General features: G+C 45.1%; 1 protein-coding gene across 1 annotated transcript; it reads right to left on the bottom strand.

Moving 5' to 3' along the window:
- Positions 1–338: 338 nt before the first annotated feature.
- OCIAD2 (OCIA domain containing 2) lies at positions 339–14,635 on the bottom strand. Its single transcript, XM_045998002.1, has 7 exons — positions 14,476–14,635; positions 12,591–12,718; positions 8,433–8,529; positions 7,079–7,132; positions 3,160–3,207; positions 2,077–2,194; positions 339–523 (listed from the first exon to the last, which is right to left on the bottom strand). Exons 2-7 carry the CDS (start codon positions 12,654–12,656, stop codon positions 442–444), a joined length of 465 nt encoding a protein of 154 aa, XP_045853958.1. The 5' UTR covers positions 12,657–12,718; positions 14,476–14,635; the 3' UTR covers positions 339–441.
- Positions 14,636–16,072: the final 1,437 nt, after the last annotated feature.

The following is a 16,072-nucleotide window of genomic DNA, read 5'->3' as shown; positions in this document are numbered from 1 at the left end:
TTTTAGAAAGCACTTCTCAAGCCTATAAGACACATTCTTTCGTGCCCTGTGTTCCTACCTCTATCTACATTGGTTTTGGGTGGGGCTTGACTTCCCAAGTTCCTCAACACTCACTCTCATCCTCAGAGATCTTAAAACCCTGAACAAATGCGGAGTGAAAGACTGGATCAGAGAAGACCCTAAGATCTTTTAACTCAGCTGTACGCAAGTTATGGAGTGCCGCATAATTTCTTTTTCAGTGTGTGAGTGCTCGGGACATGTTCTCAAATAGACAAACACATACTGCTCAAGTCAACTGCGAATCTTCCCCAGAAAGCATTTCAAAAGAGTGCGAGAAATCACAATGTTCCACTCTACGTATATTATTTTAAAGTACACTGGAAATTTTAGATGTGTACAAATTCAGAGGTTTGAGAAACATCAAAAGCCATAGATAGAAGTTTAGGAAGCCGAAGGCTGCGAACTTCCCTTCTCATGTAATCCGTGCTTAATTTTGCATTCCTCACAGGTGAGCAGGCAGTGCCTAGAATGGAGGCAAAAACAGAGGTTTGTGCTTTGACACTGGAAGGTCTAGTCTTAACACAACATTGTCGAGAGACTTTTCCTTTCTTTTCTTTTGAGACAGAGAGAGCTCGAGCAGTGGGGAAAGGGGAGAGGGAGAGAGAGAATCTCAAGCAGACTCCATGCAGTGCATGAGCCCAGTGTGGGACTTAATCCCATGACCCCGAGATCATGATCTGAGCCGAAATCAAGAGTCAGATGCTTAACCAACTGAGCCACCCAGGTATCCCCTAAGAGACATTGTCTACATTAAAGTTCACAAGTCTAATTTTTTAAAGGAAAAATAGAAGCTGTTTCTTGGTGAGAGACTCCCAGAATTTCATCCCCCCAAAAGGGCCAATAACGATCTTCATGTCCATTGTTTTCACAGTTTTCATGCTGCCTCTAGAATAGAATCCACTGGGCCAAATGAGGGTCTTTGGAGAAATGTGTCCCCACCACTAGTCCTATAAATATTCTCTTAGAAATAACTTTTATACACTGAGAACTTACTGTCCTAAATAATCATTTCTATTCCTTATAACGTGTCATGAAAACAGTTATGATCACCATTTTCTACAGAGGAGAAAACTGAAGATGAGAGAGTGTGAGAAATTTTCCAAGGTTAGCCAGCTTTGTAAGTGGTGGAACTGGTTTCCACCCAGGTACTCGAAATGCAGAGGGAATGTCCTTAAGTCTAGGACTCTGGACTTAAGGACACCTTATGTGTCCTTAATGGAGCTCACACCTCTGAATAAGAATCATGATACACATTAACCTAGAAGGGTTCTGAGAAGTCCTGCAGCAGAGAAACCTCTTCCCATTGTGCATGGCCCTGTGATGGCAGAAGCCACGTCTGCTGATGAAGGCAGTCGTTCTACTGCACATTGCCTTGAACGCAATAGGTGCTCACGAAATGTTGAGCAAATGAAATAGGTAATTAAGTTGAGTAATAAATAATTATTATTGAACTTGAATAGCAACAACTCAAAAATGGAGAGTTAAAGAGGTTTTTTTCCCAATATATGGATACTTAGATAATTGTTTACTATTCTAAGTGGTGAAAGGGCCTTCGTTTAACTTGTTGTAAGTCCTCTCTTTACAATCCCTCAATCAAAAAGATCACAAACCTGTTGCAACGACATGGATGGAGCGAGAGCGCATTATGCTGAACAAAGCAGTCAGTCAGAGAAAGACAAAGACCATGTGATTTCACCCATATGTGGAATTTCAGAAACAAAACAAATGAACAAAAGGAAAAGGAGAGAGAGAGAGAGAGAGAGAGAGAGACAAACCAAGAAACACTCTCAGCTCTAGAGAATAAACAGATGGTTACCAGAGGGGAGGTCAGTGGGGGTGTAAGAGGACACTTATCATGACGAGCACCGACAATCACTAGATTGCACACTAACAATTAGTTAGTTTAACTAGTTTAACTAGTTTAACTAGATTAACACTAACAACTAACAATTGTATGTTAACTGTACTGGAATTAAAAATAAGAACTGAATAACATTTTTTTAAAAAGTTACAAACCTGTTATGCCCTGGACCAAAACCAGCCCCACGTAGCTGGTCTTCAAAGGAGTGGAATTTGCTCTGGCATACACGTATGTATGACGCCTTTCCAAGGGCAAATCCCAAGACACCTGCAACTGTAAAAGCAGGTTAGGACAGATCATTTAAAAGTTCAGAATCTCCTCCATTAATTATCTTCTAGAACTTTCTACATGAACCATAGTAATTTTTACGTGAAAAGTACCACGATAAATCAATGAACAAAATCTCTGCCAGTGAATCTTCCTATTAAAGAGCAGGATTGGGAAATGGAGACTTTCTGATCTCCTCGGTTTTGAGCTGGTGGTATAGAAGGGCCAGGATAGAGGATGAGAAGGTGCTGTCTCAGAGACTGGCAGCCAGAGGGAGGCCCAGCGGGCAAATGAATGTCTGAGGCCACCACAGAAGGAAGGGATGGGGTGTGGGTTGTGGCTATAGGTAGCTTCCAAATTCCTTGGCAGAAAATCCCCTTACTCTCTCAATGGGTTAGAGAAGGGGGAGCCGCGACCCACCTTGCCTGCAGGGAGGAGCAGTCAGGAGGCAGAGGGAACCTCCCAGGGGAGAAACACTCAACCTGCTCTTCTTGCTGGGAATGGGGTTTCAGCCCACACACTGGACTGCATCCTCTTTGTACCTAACAGGTCTATGTATAATGAGTGGAATAAGACGAGCCCCCACGTTTGTGGTTAATGTAGTTTTAGAAAGTCCCTGCTTTTTGAAAAGTATTCATTGGCTAGGTCTGTCATAGAAAATATTTTGAAAAAGCTGGCCAAAAGGAGAAAATTCAAAACCGTAATGGTTCTATCATTCAGAGGCTCTGTTGTTGGTCTCTCTTTGGTCCAGGCTTTAAAGAAGCCTGTCAAAGGTGGGGTCCCTACTGCCCAGCCTTATACCAGAAAGTGCTACATGAACTAAGAAGTGCAAAGAGACAAAAACACGGAGACTGATTTTTCAGAGCGTCAACTCATGCAATTTCGTTGGCCTGACATCCATATATCCAGTTGCTATAAACATCTTTAAAAAAAAAAAAATTATTATTTTTTTTTTAACTTCTGTAACTTACGTGCAACTTTGGGCAATGATCCAAATCTTGGGTTAGATGCCAAATAACCTAAGGAACAATACAGAAATACATTATTATTTCATTTTATAACTTATTCAGATTTACAAAGTATAAAGTAATCTTCAACATTTAAGATATGCACAGATTCTCAATCTAAAGAGAAGGTTTTTTGTGTTTTTTTTTTTTAATTTATTTTCAGCGTAACAGTATTCATTGTTTTTGCACTACACCCAGTGCTCCATGCCGTACGTGCCCTCCCTATTACCCACCACCTGGTTCCTCAACCTCCCACCACCACCCCCCTTCAAAACCCTCTGGTTGTTTTTCAGAGTCCATAGTCTCTCATGGTTCATCTCCCCTTCCAGTTTCCCTCAACATCCTCTCCTCTCCATCTCCCCATGTCCTCCATGTTCTTTGTTATGCTCCACAAATAAGTGAAACCATATGATACTTGACTCTCTCTGCTTGACTTATTTCGCTCAGCATAATCTCTTCCAGTCCCGTCCATGTTGCTACAAAAGTTGGGTATTAAAGAGAAGGTTTTTAAAGAGTTAAAAGTCAGTCCTTGATGGAGCTTAACTCTCAAATCACCTTTTTTGGCAAATAGCATGTATTGGCTTGCCAAAATGTGTAGGAAAAGAATATGAAACAGAAAATTCAAGAGTGATTTAAAGATACCAAGTTGGGGGTGGGCAGGGGAGCATCTGGGTGGCTCAGTTAGATGCAGGCCGCCTTTTGGTTTCTGTTCGGATCATGAGCTCTGGGTCGTGAGATCAAGACCCATGTCAGGCTCGCTGCTTAGCAGAGTCGGCTTGGGGTTCTCTCCATGGCTCACTGCCTCTCCCCCAGCTCGTGCTCTCTCACAGTCATGCGGTCTCTCTCTGAATAAGTAAAATTTTAATAAATAAATAAAGATATCAAGGTGGGGCTCCCGGCTGGCACAGTCCGTGGAACATGCAACTCTTGATCTCAGGATTTTAAGTTTGAGCCCCATGCGGGGTGTGGAAATTCCCCAAAAATAAAATCTTAAAAAAAAAAAAAAGCTATTAAGGCAAAGGCAGAATTAACAACTTAGTTCCAAGCAATTAGGCATCGTCTCCTCCTCCTTTTAAGTAACTGAACACAAAGTCTCAGTTTAGAGATTCATAGCATATCGATCTTAATTTTTACATGAAAACATTAAAATCTGTGGTAGGCAGAGTTATGATCTCCTAAACATGTCCACATTCCAATCCCTGAAAACTATAAAGAAAATGGAGTTAAGGTTGCTAATCAGATAATTTTATTTTAATTAATTTATTTTTTTAAGATTTTATTTACTTGTCAGAGAGAGAGAGAGCACAAGCAGAAGGAGCAGCAGGTACAGGGAGAAGCAGGCTCCCCGCTGAGCAGGACTCAATCCCAGGACTCTGGGAGCATGACCCAAGCTAAGGCAGATGCCCAACCGACTGAGCCACCTAGGTATCCCCAGATAACTTTAAAATAGGAAGATTATCCTGGATCATTTGGGTGGCCCCGATGTAATCAAGATGTAATCATCTTGAATGTGGAAGAGGGATTCAGAGACAAACCAGACAGATGGCAGAATGACAAGAACTTGCCTCAGTGTTGCTGGCTTTTCAGACAGAGGAAGGGGCTATGAGCCAGGGATTGTGGGTGGTCTCCAGAAGCTGGAAAGGGAAAGGAAGCCCCAGACCAACTCCCCCATGTCCCAAGGAAGGTAGCATTGTTGGTACTTTGATTTCTGCCCACCAAAACCTATTCTGGATTTCCGACCTCCGAAACTGTGAGATAATAAATTTGTATTGCTTTAAGCCACTATGCTTGTGGTAATTTATTACAGCAGCCACAGAAAACTAATACACAAACCTGGAAAAGTACATTTGCACACATACGGGAGACTATAGATTTTAAGCAATTTAGTATCTATAAAACATAATCCCTATAGATATCGTGGCCATATTTTTTTTTGTTAGAAACGGTCTGACAGGGTGCCTGGGTGGCTCAGTGGTTTAAGCCTCTGCCTTCTGCTCAGGTCATGATCTCAGGGTCCGGGGATCGAGCCCCACATCAGCAAGGAGCCTGCTTCCCCCTCTCTCTCTGCCTGCCTCTCTACCTACTTGTGATCTCTCTCTCTCTCTCAAATAAATAAATAAATAAAATCTTAAAAAAAGAAATGGTCTGACAAATCCATGCTACCGATTGATGAATATATTTCTATAAAAAGGCTATCTTCAGGTTATAAAAGTGAAATCAGGGGTGCCTGGATGGCTTGGTCAGTTGGGTGGCCAACTCTTGATTTTGGCTCAGAGCATGATCTCAGGGTCCTGGAATCGAGCTCTATGTCAGGCTCAATGCTCAGTGGGGAGTCTGCTTGAGGATGTCTCTCCCTCTCCCTCTGCCCATCTCCCCACTCGTGATCTCTTTCTCTAAAATAAATAATAAATTTTTAAAAAATGAAACCATATTTAATAAATCAACTTTAAAGACAAGAGTAACACTGAGTGAGATGGGATTCTCCTAGACACATGACATATATGGTCTTTGAGACCCCAGAAAGAACTAGAACATTTTCTCCCACGTTTGCTGGGTATAATACTCTTTTTAAAGTCCTGGTGATCAACAGTGTTCAGTACAGCTTCAACAAAGTCAAGTGCCTTCTTATTGTCTGGGGCCAAAGCAATGCCTGAAGGGGCTCTTACAGGTGGAGATAAGAAGAAAGACAAGAGTTAGATGGGAAACGTGGAAAACTCTAAGAGGCTGTAGGGAGACGCTGGGCGGCTCCTAGTTTCTGGATTTGTTGTTCAGATTGGACAGGGTGTCCTTTCTGTCTCTCGTCACAATGAATGGCATGATGGGCAGCGCTCATCATGCCACATATCTCCTCTCTGGAACCCGCCTCTGAAGGAGACACTCTGTCTAACTGTAGCAGAGCCCAAGGGAAACACAGGGACTCCAGCACAGAGAAAGGCACGGCATTGTTTCCTGGACTCTGACAAGTTACCAGAAACTTTGTGATTTAAAGCAACACAAATTTGTTCCTTTACAGTGCTGGAGGTCAGAAGCTCAAAACAGGTCTCCCTAGGTGACTCGGTCCATTGGGGTGGCCATACCAAAATATGGCAGGCTTGGGAGGAGGGGTTATAAACAACAGGAATTCATTTCTCAGTTCTAGAGGCTTAAGTCCAAGGTCAGGTGCCAGCAGGGTTGGGTGAGGGTCCACTTTGGGGTCGCAGACTTGTTGTTTCATCAGGGGATGGCAGGAGCTAGGGAGCTCGGTGGGATCTCTTTTCCAAGGGCACTAACCCCCTTCATGAGGGCTCTATCTCCCCGCTAAAGACCCCATCCCCTAATACCATTGCATGGGGTGTTAAAGAGTTCGCCATGTGAATTCAGACCATAGTCCTGGGCTAACATCAAGGTATTAGCAGAGCTGCCTTCTTCCCGGAGGCTCGAGGGTTTCTTGCCTTTCCAGCTTCTAGAGGCAGCCACATCCGCGGACTCATGGGCGCCGCCTCCGTCTTCACAGCCAGTGCTGTTGAACCGAGCCCTTCTCGTGCTGCCATCCCTCTGCTTCCGCCTTCTGATCCGCTCCTGCATTTTTTATGAGCCTTTTGATTACACTGGGCCCATCTAGATAATCCAGAATGATCTCTCTCTTTTAAGGTCAGCTGATGAACAACTTTTAAGTTCACCTGCACCTTTAATTTGCCTTTGCCACGTAACCTACTATAGACACTCAGCCTGGAGATGAGGACATCTTGGGGGGGGGGGGGGGGCTTAGTCTGAAAATTAGCAAAGACCGGCATAAATAAATCCCTCACCAAAAAACAAAGGACAAGTGCCAAAAAGCTGCCAGGAGGACCAGTTAAAACTGGGCTTTCTTAAGTTTAATTGTTCAATAGATCTAGAATCTTACCTTGGTGTACTAGTCCTTGGGTGGCAAGCATGCTCATAAGAGAAAAAGGCAAAGCTGTAAAAGAGAAATGTCTTTCATTATCGCTATTTCCAAGCTTGGTACCCCATCCAGAAGTCATGGGAAATTAGTCTGGGATTTTTTTTTTCTCTCTTATCTACCTGGGCAACGAGTGTTTTTTTTTTTGTTTTGTTTTGTTTTGTTTTTTAATTTTTAATTTCTTTTCAGTGTACCAGAATTCAGTGTACCGGAATTCACCCAGTGTTCCATGCAATACGCTGGGCAACGAGTTTTCAGTCATTTGTTATTTCACTTATTCAACAAATATTTATTAAACGCCGCAGGCAGAATTTTCTTGAGATCTGCCCCAGTCCCTCAACCTGAAGCCCAGCATGAAGGGAATAAAACCTAACCCCATGCTACTCCCTCCCTGCCATCTGCTTTTACAGAGTGCTCCCCATGCACCAGATTCGGAGCACGACCTACGGCAAGGGCATCCCGGCGTGTGTGCCCACTTAGCCGTTGAACTGGGGAGTTTGCTTTGAGCTGTGGCTTTGTAAATTTTCAATCCTATGTAAACTCCGTCATACCCCATCTAGGACCCTTCCTGGCTTTTGTCTTGAGTGATACTTTGCTGCACAATTTGGGGATGTCTATTTTCTGAAGATTACAAGATGATCATACTCGTGTTAAACATGGGTGGTGTTGAGCTATGATTTTTAAAACAGGCAAGTTAGTCTGGCAAAGGCAGTTTCTAGTTCTATCAAAATGCAACACTTCTTCCAAGAGCAGAGAGCGCAGATAAACATCTAGCTCTTCCTAGCAACCCAGAAAATTCAAAGAGCAATGGATTTCCCCATTCCTATCTACCTGATGGTAGATGAATGGGTCATACTGAAATGTTAATCTTCTAGTGTTCACTTAAGTTACTGACTCATTGGTTGTAAAACACACACACACACCATGCATTTCTAGGAGCACAAATCATAATAATGTATAATGAATATCAAGTTCTAAAGTGTTCCTTTCCGATCCATTGACACTGAACTTGACTGATGTGAGAAATCAAGATGCATATTTCAAAGTATACATTATCCTAATGCTGCAAAACACTGGGACTATATCTGTAGGCCCCATCATGACATTTTCAAATGGCAGATCATGAATTTTTTAACTTGGAAGAGACTTAAACGCACAGTGTGAATTCACACCCTCGTCTTACATAAGGCAGGCCTGGCAAGAGGAAGTGCAAAGTCCCTGCTCAGAAGTGAGTCATTACCATCATTCTAATGGGACACTGAGGGCCGTTTATTGCGGCAAGTATCGTGTTAACGAAGATTAAGAGGGGAGCAATTACCTCTCTTCCAGAAACTTTCTTCTTGACATTCTCGGATAATCTTCGAAATCTCTGCCCTGTGGATGTGCAGTTTTGATTTCGGACAAAACAACAGACTCTGTAAGGAAAGTTGTGTGGTGAGTTGACCTGTACCATGCGCAAAGCATGTGCACTGTTTTCCCTAGAGGAGTGCGGGGAGGACTCTGGACTCTGGCCCCCCAGCGTGTGTGCTGCGTGGCTGCCAGAAGTCAGGACCGGTCTCAGCCAGTGCCTTCCAACCCCGAACGCTGGGCGGGTTTAGGCAAGGAAAGAATCCCAGTGGGAGAAGCAGAGTGATTCAGACTCAAGCATGGAATGGATATCTAGTCAGAATGAATGACCGCTGAGACCAGAGTTTCTTTCCAACCTCCAGCCTCTGTCCACACAGCTCACTCTCCCTGCAAGAATACTCACCGCCTTGCCTGCCTGGCATCCTTAGGACCCAACTCAGTGTTGCCTCCTGGGTGAGGAAGAGATTTCCCCTCCGGCACAATGTTTACGTATCCAGGATCCCACTCAGAGCTGGGGACTGCATAGTTATTTACAGACTGGGCATTCCGATTCACCTATTTCTACTTCTGTTTGCATTTTAAGGCCATGAACTCATCAACGGACTGCTTTTTATTTGTCTACTCTACTTTCTTTTTTAAAGATTTTATTTATTTGACGACAGAGATCACAAGTAGGCGGAGAGGCAGGCAGAGAGAGAGGAGGAAGCAGGCTTCCTGATGAGCAAAGAGCCGGATGCAGGGCTCCATCCCAGGACCCTGAGATCATGACCTGAGCTGAAGGCAGAGGCTTTAACCCACTGAGTCATCCAGGCACCCCTCTACTTTGTCTTAACAGGTTCTTTTACACATTTGTGAGTGGTCTGCACAAAATATCTGGTGGAAATACTGACATGGTTGACATGATCATTTTTTACTAGACCTGTAGTATTCTTTTTATCCTATCAATACGCTATAATGTGGACTAACTGCCACCATTTATGACTCTCCCCCTTTTGCGCACATGTATTATTCACTCGTGCTTGCCTACATTCTCTGTTCCTTTTCTCCTCTGCCCATCACTGCCATTCCGGGGGTTTAATGGGGCTCATGCGTTGTTATACAATGGTCATTGTCGTGGGTACGGACATCTTTTTTATGCCAATGGCATTGTTTTATATATTTAATATTACTCAAAAAATGCTTTCAACTCAGCTCTGTGCGCTTAAGATCTAACTGCTGTGAGGTCACTGTTCTAACGGTTCTTGCCGCTGTTACTGTTCTAACTGCTGACTAATTCTCCAGCATGTCTCCTTACAGTCTCCCGTGAGAACATCTGTAGATGGATACCTAGAAGGAAAATAGAGGACACTTGTATTCCCGATCGCAGTCTTACTGGAGTTCTCTCCCCAATGGCTGCCTCCGTATCGACTCACACCAGCAGTTCCTGAATGTTCCTCTGTGCCTGCAGAGCTTGCCTGAGAGCTAGTTAAGCTGGATTCGAAGCAGGTCAGAGTAAAGAGCAGACTTTGGAATATCTGGCATTATCCAGTTTTCTAAATGTTGATAGTCTAAGTACAATGTAATTATTTTATTCTAACCTGCATTTCTCTGATAACTAATGTGTTTGAGAATCTACGTATTTTTCAGCCCCAATGCCCTTCTCCTCGCAGGTTGAAGCAATCCCTCAACGAACCTCGGTTGTCATCTTGGGTTATACAGTGGCTCCGTACTTTTTCATTGTGGTAAAAGACACAAAACCTCGTATTTGTCATTTCAATCATTTTAAAGTACACAATCCACGCACTAAGGACACCCACAATGCTGTACAGCCATGACCCCAGTCTAGTTCCAGAAATTTCTCGTCACCCCAAAAGGAAATTGCATACTCATTAAAGAGCCTCTCCTCATTCCCTGCTTCCCCCAACCCTTAGCTCCCTGGCAATCACTAATCTGCTTTCAGTCTCTATGGATACCTAAGTGCTATCATACATTATGTTTCCTTTCATGGCTGTCTTCTCTCCCTTTGCATGATGTTTTCATGGTTCATCCATGCTGGAGCACGTGTCTGTAATTCATTTCCTTTCTGTGGCTCTAGAATATTCCATTGTATGGATACACCACATTTTGTTTATCCAGCCATCTACTGATGGGTATTTGGGTCATTCCTACCTTTTGGCTATTGTGAGTAGAGCTGCTCTGAACATGGATGTGTGAGTTTTGTTTGAACATCTGTTCTCAATTCTGCTGGGCCATGTGGTAATTCTATGATTAATTTGTTGAGGAACTGCCAGACTGTTTTCCACAGCAGCTGCACCATTGTACGATCCCACCAACGGAGTATGAGAGTTCTAGCCTTTCCACATTCTTGTCAACACTTCTCGTTTTCTCTTTTGTTTCTGTTCCTTTCCAAATTAGCACATTAAATTTTTAAAAATATAACTTTTTTAGTTAATTTAAGGTAAATAAACGAAATCATTTCTGTTTTGAATTATGGTCATGCTAGTGATTGCGAAATGGTATCTCGTTGTGGTTTTGATTTGCATTTCCCTAATGACCAATGACATCGATCATCTATTCATTTGCTTGTTGGCCATTCACATATTTTCCTTGGAGAAATACTGATTTAAGTCCTTTGCCCATTTTTTTTTAATTGGGCTGTCTGTCTTTTTGTTGTTGAGTTGTCAGAGCTCTTTGTATATTGTGAATACTAGACCCTTATCAGATATGTGATTTGAAAATAATTTTATCCGTCTCTGGGTGGTTCATTCATTTTTTTTAAAAACAAATTTTATTTAACTTGTTCCTGGCTGTACAAGTCACACTTGTACTTCCTTGTTTGTGAATTATTTATGCAGGACCTCTGCCATTTACCGCTTGGATATTTAGTGTTTTTCTTGAGATGCAGCTCTTTGGCTTTTGAGTCTTCCCTTGCTGATTTTGCCCATGTTCCTTTTTGGACTCTTTGTAGTAGATGTCAGTGTGGACAATGGTCACTATTTCTTGAGCACTTTCCCATGCACTGTGCTAAGCACTTTATATGCATGATGATAAGGTGGAAGGACCCTGTGACATCTATGCCTTCAGAGTCCTACAAATAGCTCAAGTAGGCAGACCTCCATCTTCTTTCTTTACAACTCCCCACAGCACAGCGCACAGATGATGGCGGTCAGGGTGAGTCATGGCGGTGAGAGGAGCTGTTCCCCCTCTCCACTTACCTTAGTTGCTCAGCAAGCACTCCTTATCCCTGTGTCAATATCTCTTCTTGGTTCTGCCAGTGGCTGCGGCAGGGGTAGGGAACGCCTCCCTTCCTCATCCGCCCCAAACATATATATACCCACATCCAGGGTCAGGGACCCTGACCACTACAGCCATTGTGAGTACTGCTGTCAAGAATGATGCTTCTGCACTGTCTCCCCAGAGGAGTTCTGGTGATCCTTTCTTGTACAGCCATACATGTTTCATGGCTCTCTATTTCACAGAGGCAACTCGGGTGTCTACATTTTCCTTGTGACTTGATACCATTTGTGTTTGCCTCTCCTAAACTTGGCTCCCTAAACATCCCCTCCTTCATGAAACCATTTTTAGCTGGAAAAGTCGACGCTAGAGAACATGAACTCCATCTACTCCACCAAAATACTTTCTTTTTGCTTCATGTACGTGTCCCCGAAACATACAATATTCATTCTTTACCCTTTGCAAGACTGTGCCCCTGTTAACGCTCCGGTTCTGAGCTGAATGCTACTTTAGTAGTTAAGGAACACCTGTCAGCAGCATATATACTTCGTATGGTTAGCCTTGGCAACAAAATGTAAAAACAAGCATGATGTATCATTCTGTTAGATTCAATTAAGAGAGCCAAAGGAAACTTCTTCAGTCACTGACAGCCTACACAAGAGTGAGTTAGGCTGGATTCTCAACAGGAAAGAGAAAAGAAAGGATTTTATAAATAAAATTTTAAAAGGCTCCTTTTCAAGGAAGCTAAAAAAAAAACCCAAAAACAAAACATTTCTTCCCCATCCCATTGTCTCTGAACCCATCCAGCAAAGTGCCAGACTGAACACAGTAAGACCGACTGCTCAAGGATGAGGTTTAAGGAAAGTCCTACATGATGGTCCTCTTCAGTTGGCAGACTTCCGAATTAAAAATATACCTGCTTGCTTGGTGGTGGCAAATGGTGGCCTTTATCTTGGTTTCCGTGAGTTGACACTGAAGCCATGATGACTCTGTCTTTGATTCTCTTCTAGTTGGTTGTGCTCAGCTTACTCGTTGACTCGATGTCTAAGGAAAGAAGAAGGGAGTCATTATGCTGGCCAGGTCACATCCAGTCACTACGGCTGAATTTGAGATCAACCTTAAAAACACCCTTAGCATCCGCTCAGCAATTTGGAAAACTTACTTTCATTTTGTCATTAGTCTTAGTCTCCAACCACCTGCAGACTCATGTTGTAATGCTCCTCCCCCACCAACACACACACATTAACTCACTATAGGGACAAATCGGATTTAGGTTGGAGTGAAATGACACACCATGTACAGTTTTACTACTTAAAAATTGTGTCCTACAAAAGGTTTCAATTTGTTACAAGGTCACTAACTGGAAGAAATATTTATTGAGTGTCTACTATGTGCCAGGCCAGGGAATACAAAGATCGGGGAAGACAAAAATCGGTGTTGAAGGAGCTCCTGGTCTAAAGGGGAAGACAGACCAGTCAACAGCTATCCAACATACAAAGGGTTCCTTTACAGGTATACAGGGTACTAAGGAAGGAGAGGAAGAAAGTTCTATTCTCTCGGGTTAGTTCTGAAGACACAAAAGAGTAAGACTGTTGAGTTTTCAAGGGATGGATGGACTCGGAGTCAGGAAGACCAGTTTGGAAGGTGCTGTAACAGTCCAGCCAAGGAACCCAAACCAAGACCTTGGGGAAGGATAGCGATGATCAATTTGAGTTTGGAAATGTGGGATTTGGTGCCTGTGGGGGCATAGATTGGAATTAGCCAGTAGGAATGAGAATATTTGATAATCTGGTTCTGGAGTTACAGATTAGGGATAGGCAGGGAACAGGAATCTGGGAGCTGCTGTCATAAAGATGAGAGGTAAAGCAAGAAACGAATAAAGTTGTCTACAAAGAGTATTGGAAAATGTTAACATTGAGGCCAAGGGAATAGCAAGAAGAGAAGAAAAAGGAAACAAAACAGGCTAAGGAAATGACTGAGAAGGAATAGTTGATAAGGGGGTGGTACCCAAAGGAGAGAACGAATTATTGGTACCACATGGCTCAGAAAAGTGATTTGGCAATGACCGGCATGTTTCCAGGTGGATCATGAACCCTCCCAACCCCACCTCTACCAACAATGGCCACAATGAACAGTAAAGGGCAACATTGTCCTCAGACTGACCCTATTTCTTGATGAGCTCCAGGAAGTTTTTGCTGACCTAAAGCCAAATTAGATCATCTTGGCTCAGGCATTAGGCGGCTGCCTCAAACCAGGGAGCAAAGGTTCCATGTCTCAGCTCTGGTGGTCAGGGCCCCTCACACTCACTGAATCCCCGGTCCACATCTGAGCAAGCCTCCTGGGAGGGTCTTGCCATCTGGGTGCAGCTCCCGCCACCATGCCCCAGTCGGGCTTGGGGTCCCTTCACTTTTTCAGTGGTTGGGGCTGCAGGAACGCCGACACCAGGGCAGGGGGTGGGAGGCCTGCGGCAGGACGGGGACAGGCGCGTGCTCAGAGGGACAGCTGACGGGGTCGCGGCACTTCCTGGTGGCGGGGGAGGGAAGCCGGCCATCAGCCCGCAGGCGTCGCCCATCTCCAGCCTCAGGCCTCCTGCACGACCCCGAGCCCCCCACGCTTGCCGGACCTGGGCCGGAGCTCGAGCCAGGCCAGGAGGGAGTGACAGGGACGATTGTGGATTCCCCCCGTCCCCCCCCCCCCGCCCCTGAGGACCCCGGCAGTAAAGCGGCAGAGGAGCCGTTCCCCATCCCCTCCACCCCCCAGCTCCTCGCCGTGCCTCCAGCTGTCACGCGGGGCGAGCTCACCTGCGCAGGTAGGGATCCCGAGCTCGCCGCGCCCGGGCGCCCGCCCAGCCCAGCGGAGCCCGCCTCCTCCCGCGATCGCCGCCGCAGCCGGACTGCTCCCGCCTCCCGGCGCCGTCCCCGCGCCCCGCGGCCGCAGGCTCGCCGCTCCCCTCTCCCCGCCGCCCGGTCCCCGCCTCCTGCGCAGCTGCCCGGGCCGCGGCTTCCTCCTCTGGCTCCGCCCCTCTGCTCGCTGTGCGAGCGCACCCCACCCCCGCTGCGGCTCCTTTCTCTGGGGGTGACATCAGCGCCCACCCGCAGCTGCTCAGGCTGAGATCCGGCTCTCGGAGACTCCCGCCTCACTCGGAGTTCCGACACCTAGTAGGTTCTGCCTTCTCGGTGGGGTTCACGTTAACTCCTTTCATCCCAGAGAACCGGCAACAACCATCTACGGAATGCTGCCCCTAGGTCAAGTGTTTACTTCCACTTACAGGCATGCCTTTCTTGTTCGTTTTTTATGGAGGTATAACTGACATATATCATTGTATCAACTTTAGATGTATAACATAATGATTAGATATTTGTATACATTGTGAAAGGATCACCACGATAACCCTAGGTAACATCCCTCACTATACAGTAATCCCCTCCCCCACCCCGATTTTTCCCCTTAGGATGAAGACGTTTAAGATCTAGCAACTTTTTAAAAGAGGTTTTATTTATTTATTTATTTACTTACTTGCTTACTTATTTACTTACTTACTTACTTACTTATTTAAGTGATCTCTACACCCAAGGTAGGGCTCGAACTCAACACCCTGAGATCAAGGGTTGCCTGTTTCTTAGGCTTCCCTCGCTCCTTTCAAATGTGCAATGCAATGTTATTAACTATCGTCGCCATTGCTGTACACTAAATGCCTGTGATTTATTTTATAACTAAAGTCTGTACTGTTTGCCCACTTTCATCCATTTCACCCATCCCCATGCAATCCTTTTTTAGGACCTTTAGAATGAGTACCGTTACCCTCATTTAATAGATGGAGTGGTGCAAGGCCATGCTGGGAGCCTGGAGTGAGAGCCAGGTCAGCTTGGTTCCCAAGCCTTTTCTTTCTCTTGTTCTCTGTCCACGTGCTCGGGCTTCCTGCCACTCTGGACGTCTGACAAGGGAAGCTGCTGTGTGCCTTTGTCATCTGTATCGCTCACCCTGACCCTAGTCGGGATTCTACCCGGGATCAGGGCACTGGGGCTTAGAGAGTGTGTTGAGTTGGAAGACAGGTTGCAAACCAAGTAGAAGGCTCCGGCATTTCTCACCATCTCCTACTATCCCAGCTGGTCTCTATGCCTCTGGCGTCAGCCCCACCACGGTGCTTATCCCCTCGCTGGCCCCTCCACCACCCACTCCTGCCTCCTTTCTATTCTTCCCTTCGGTTCCTCAAGTTCTCTCAGCTCTGTCCCCTGAGGTCTGGCATGGAACCTCCCCCTGCCTGAAGTCGTCTCCGCATCAGTCCTGTCCTGGCTTTTTCCTACTCATCCCTCTCTGACTCTTCCTCAGGAAGCCTGCCTTGACCCCCATCCAGCAGAAAGTAGGTTTCCCTTCTCGTTCATACCAGGAGTCCCTATT

Source organism: Meles meles, chromosome 2 (genome assembly GCF_922984935.1).
Source record: "Meles meles chromosome 2, mMelMel3.1 paternal haplotype, whole genome shotgun sequence".
Lineage (NCBI taxonomy): Eukaryota > Metazoa > Chordata > Mammalia > Carnivora > Mustelidae > Meles > Meles meles.
Note: the sequence above shows the minus strand (reverse complement) of the source record. Positions and strands in the feature narration are given on the sequence as shown.

Excerpts from the sequence above, each read along its gene's own strand:
- OCIAD2 (XM_045998002.1), bottom strand. The coding sequence starts at position 12,656 with ATGGCTTCAGTGTCAACTCACGGAAACCAAGATAAAGGCCACCATTTG. Across the intron at positions 7,133-8,432 it reads AGAAAGTTTCTGGAAGAGAG|CTTTGCCTTTTTCTCTTATG; the intron begins GTAATTGCTCCC and ends TCTCTTTTACAG. Across the intron at positions 524-2,076 it reads TTTGGTCCAGGGCATAACAG|GCACTGCCTGCTCACCTGTG; the intron begins GTTTGTAACTTT and ends CCTCCATTCTAG.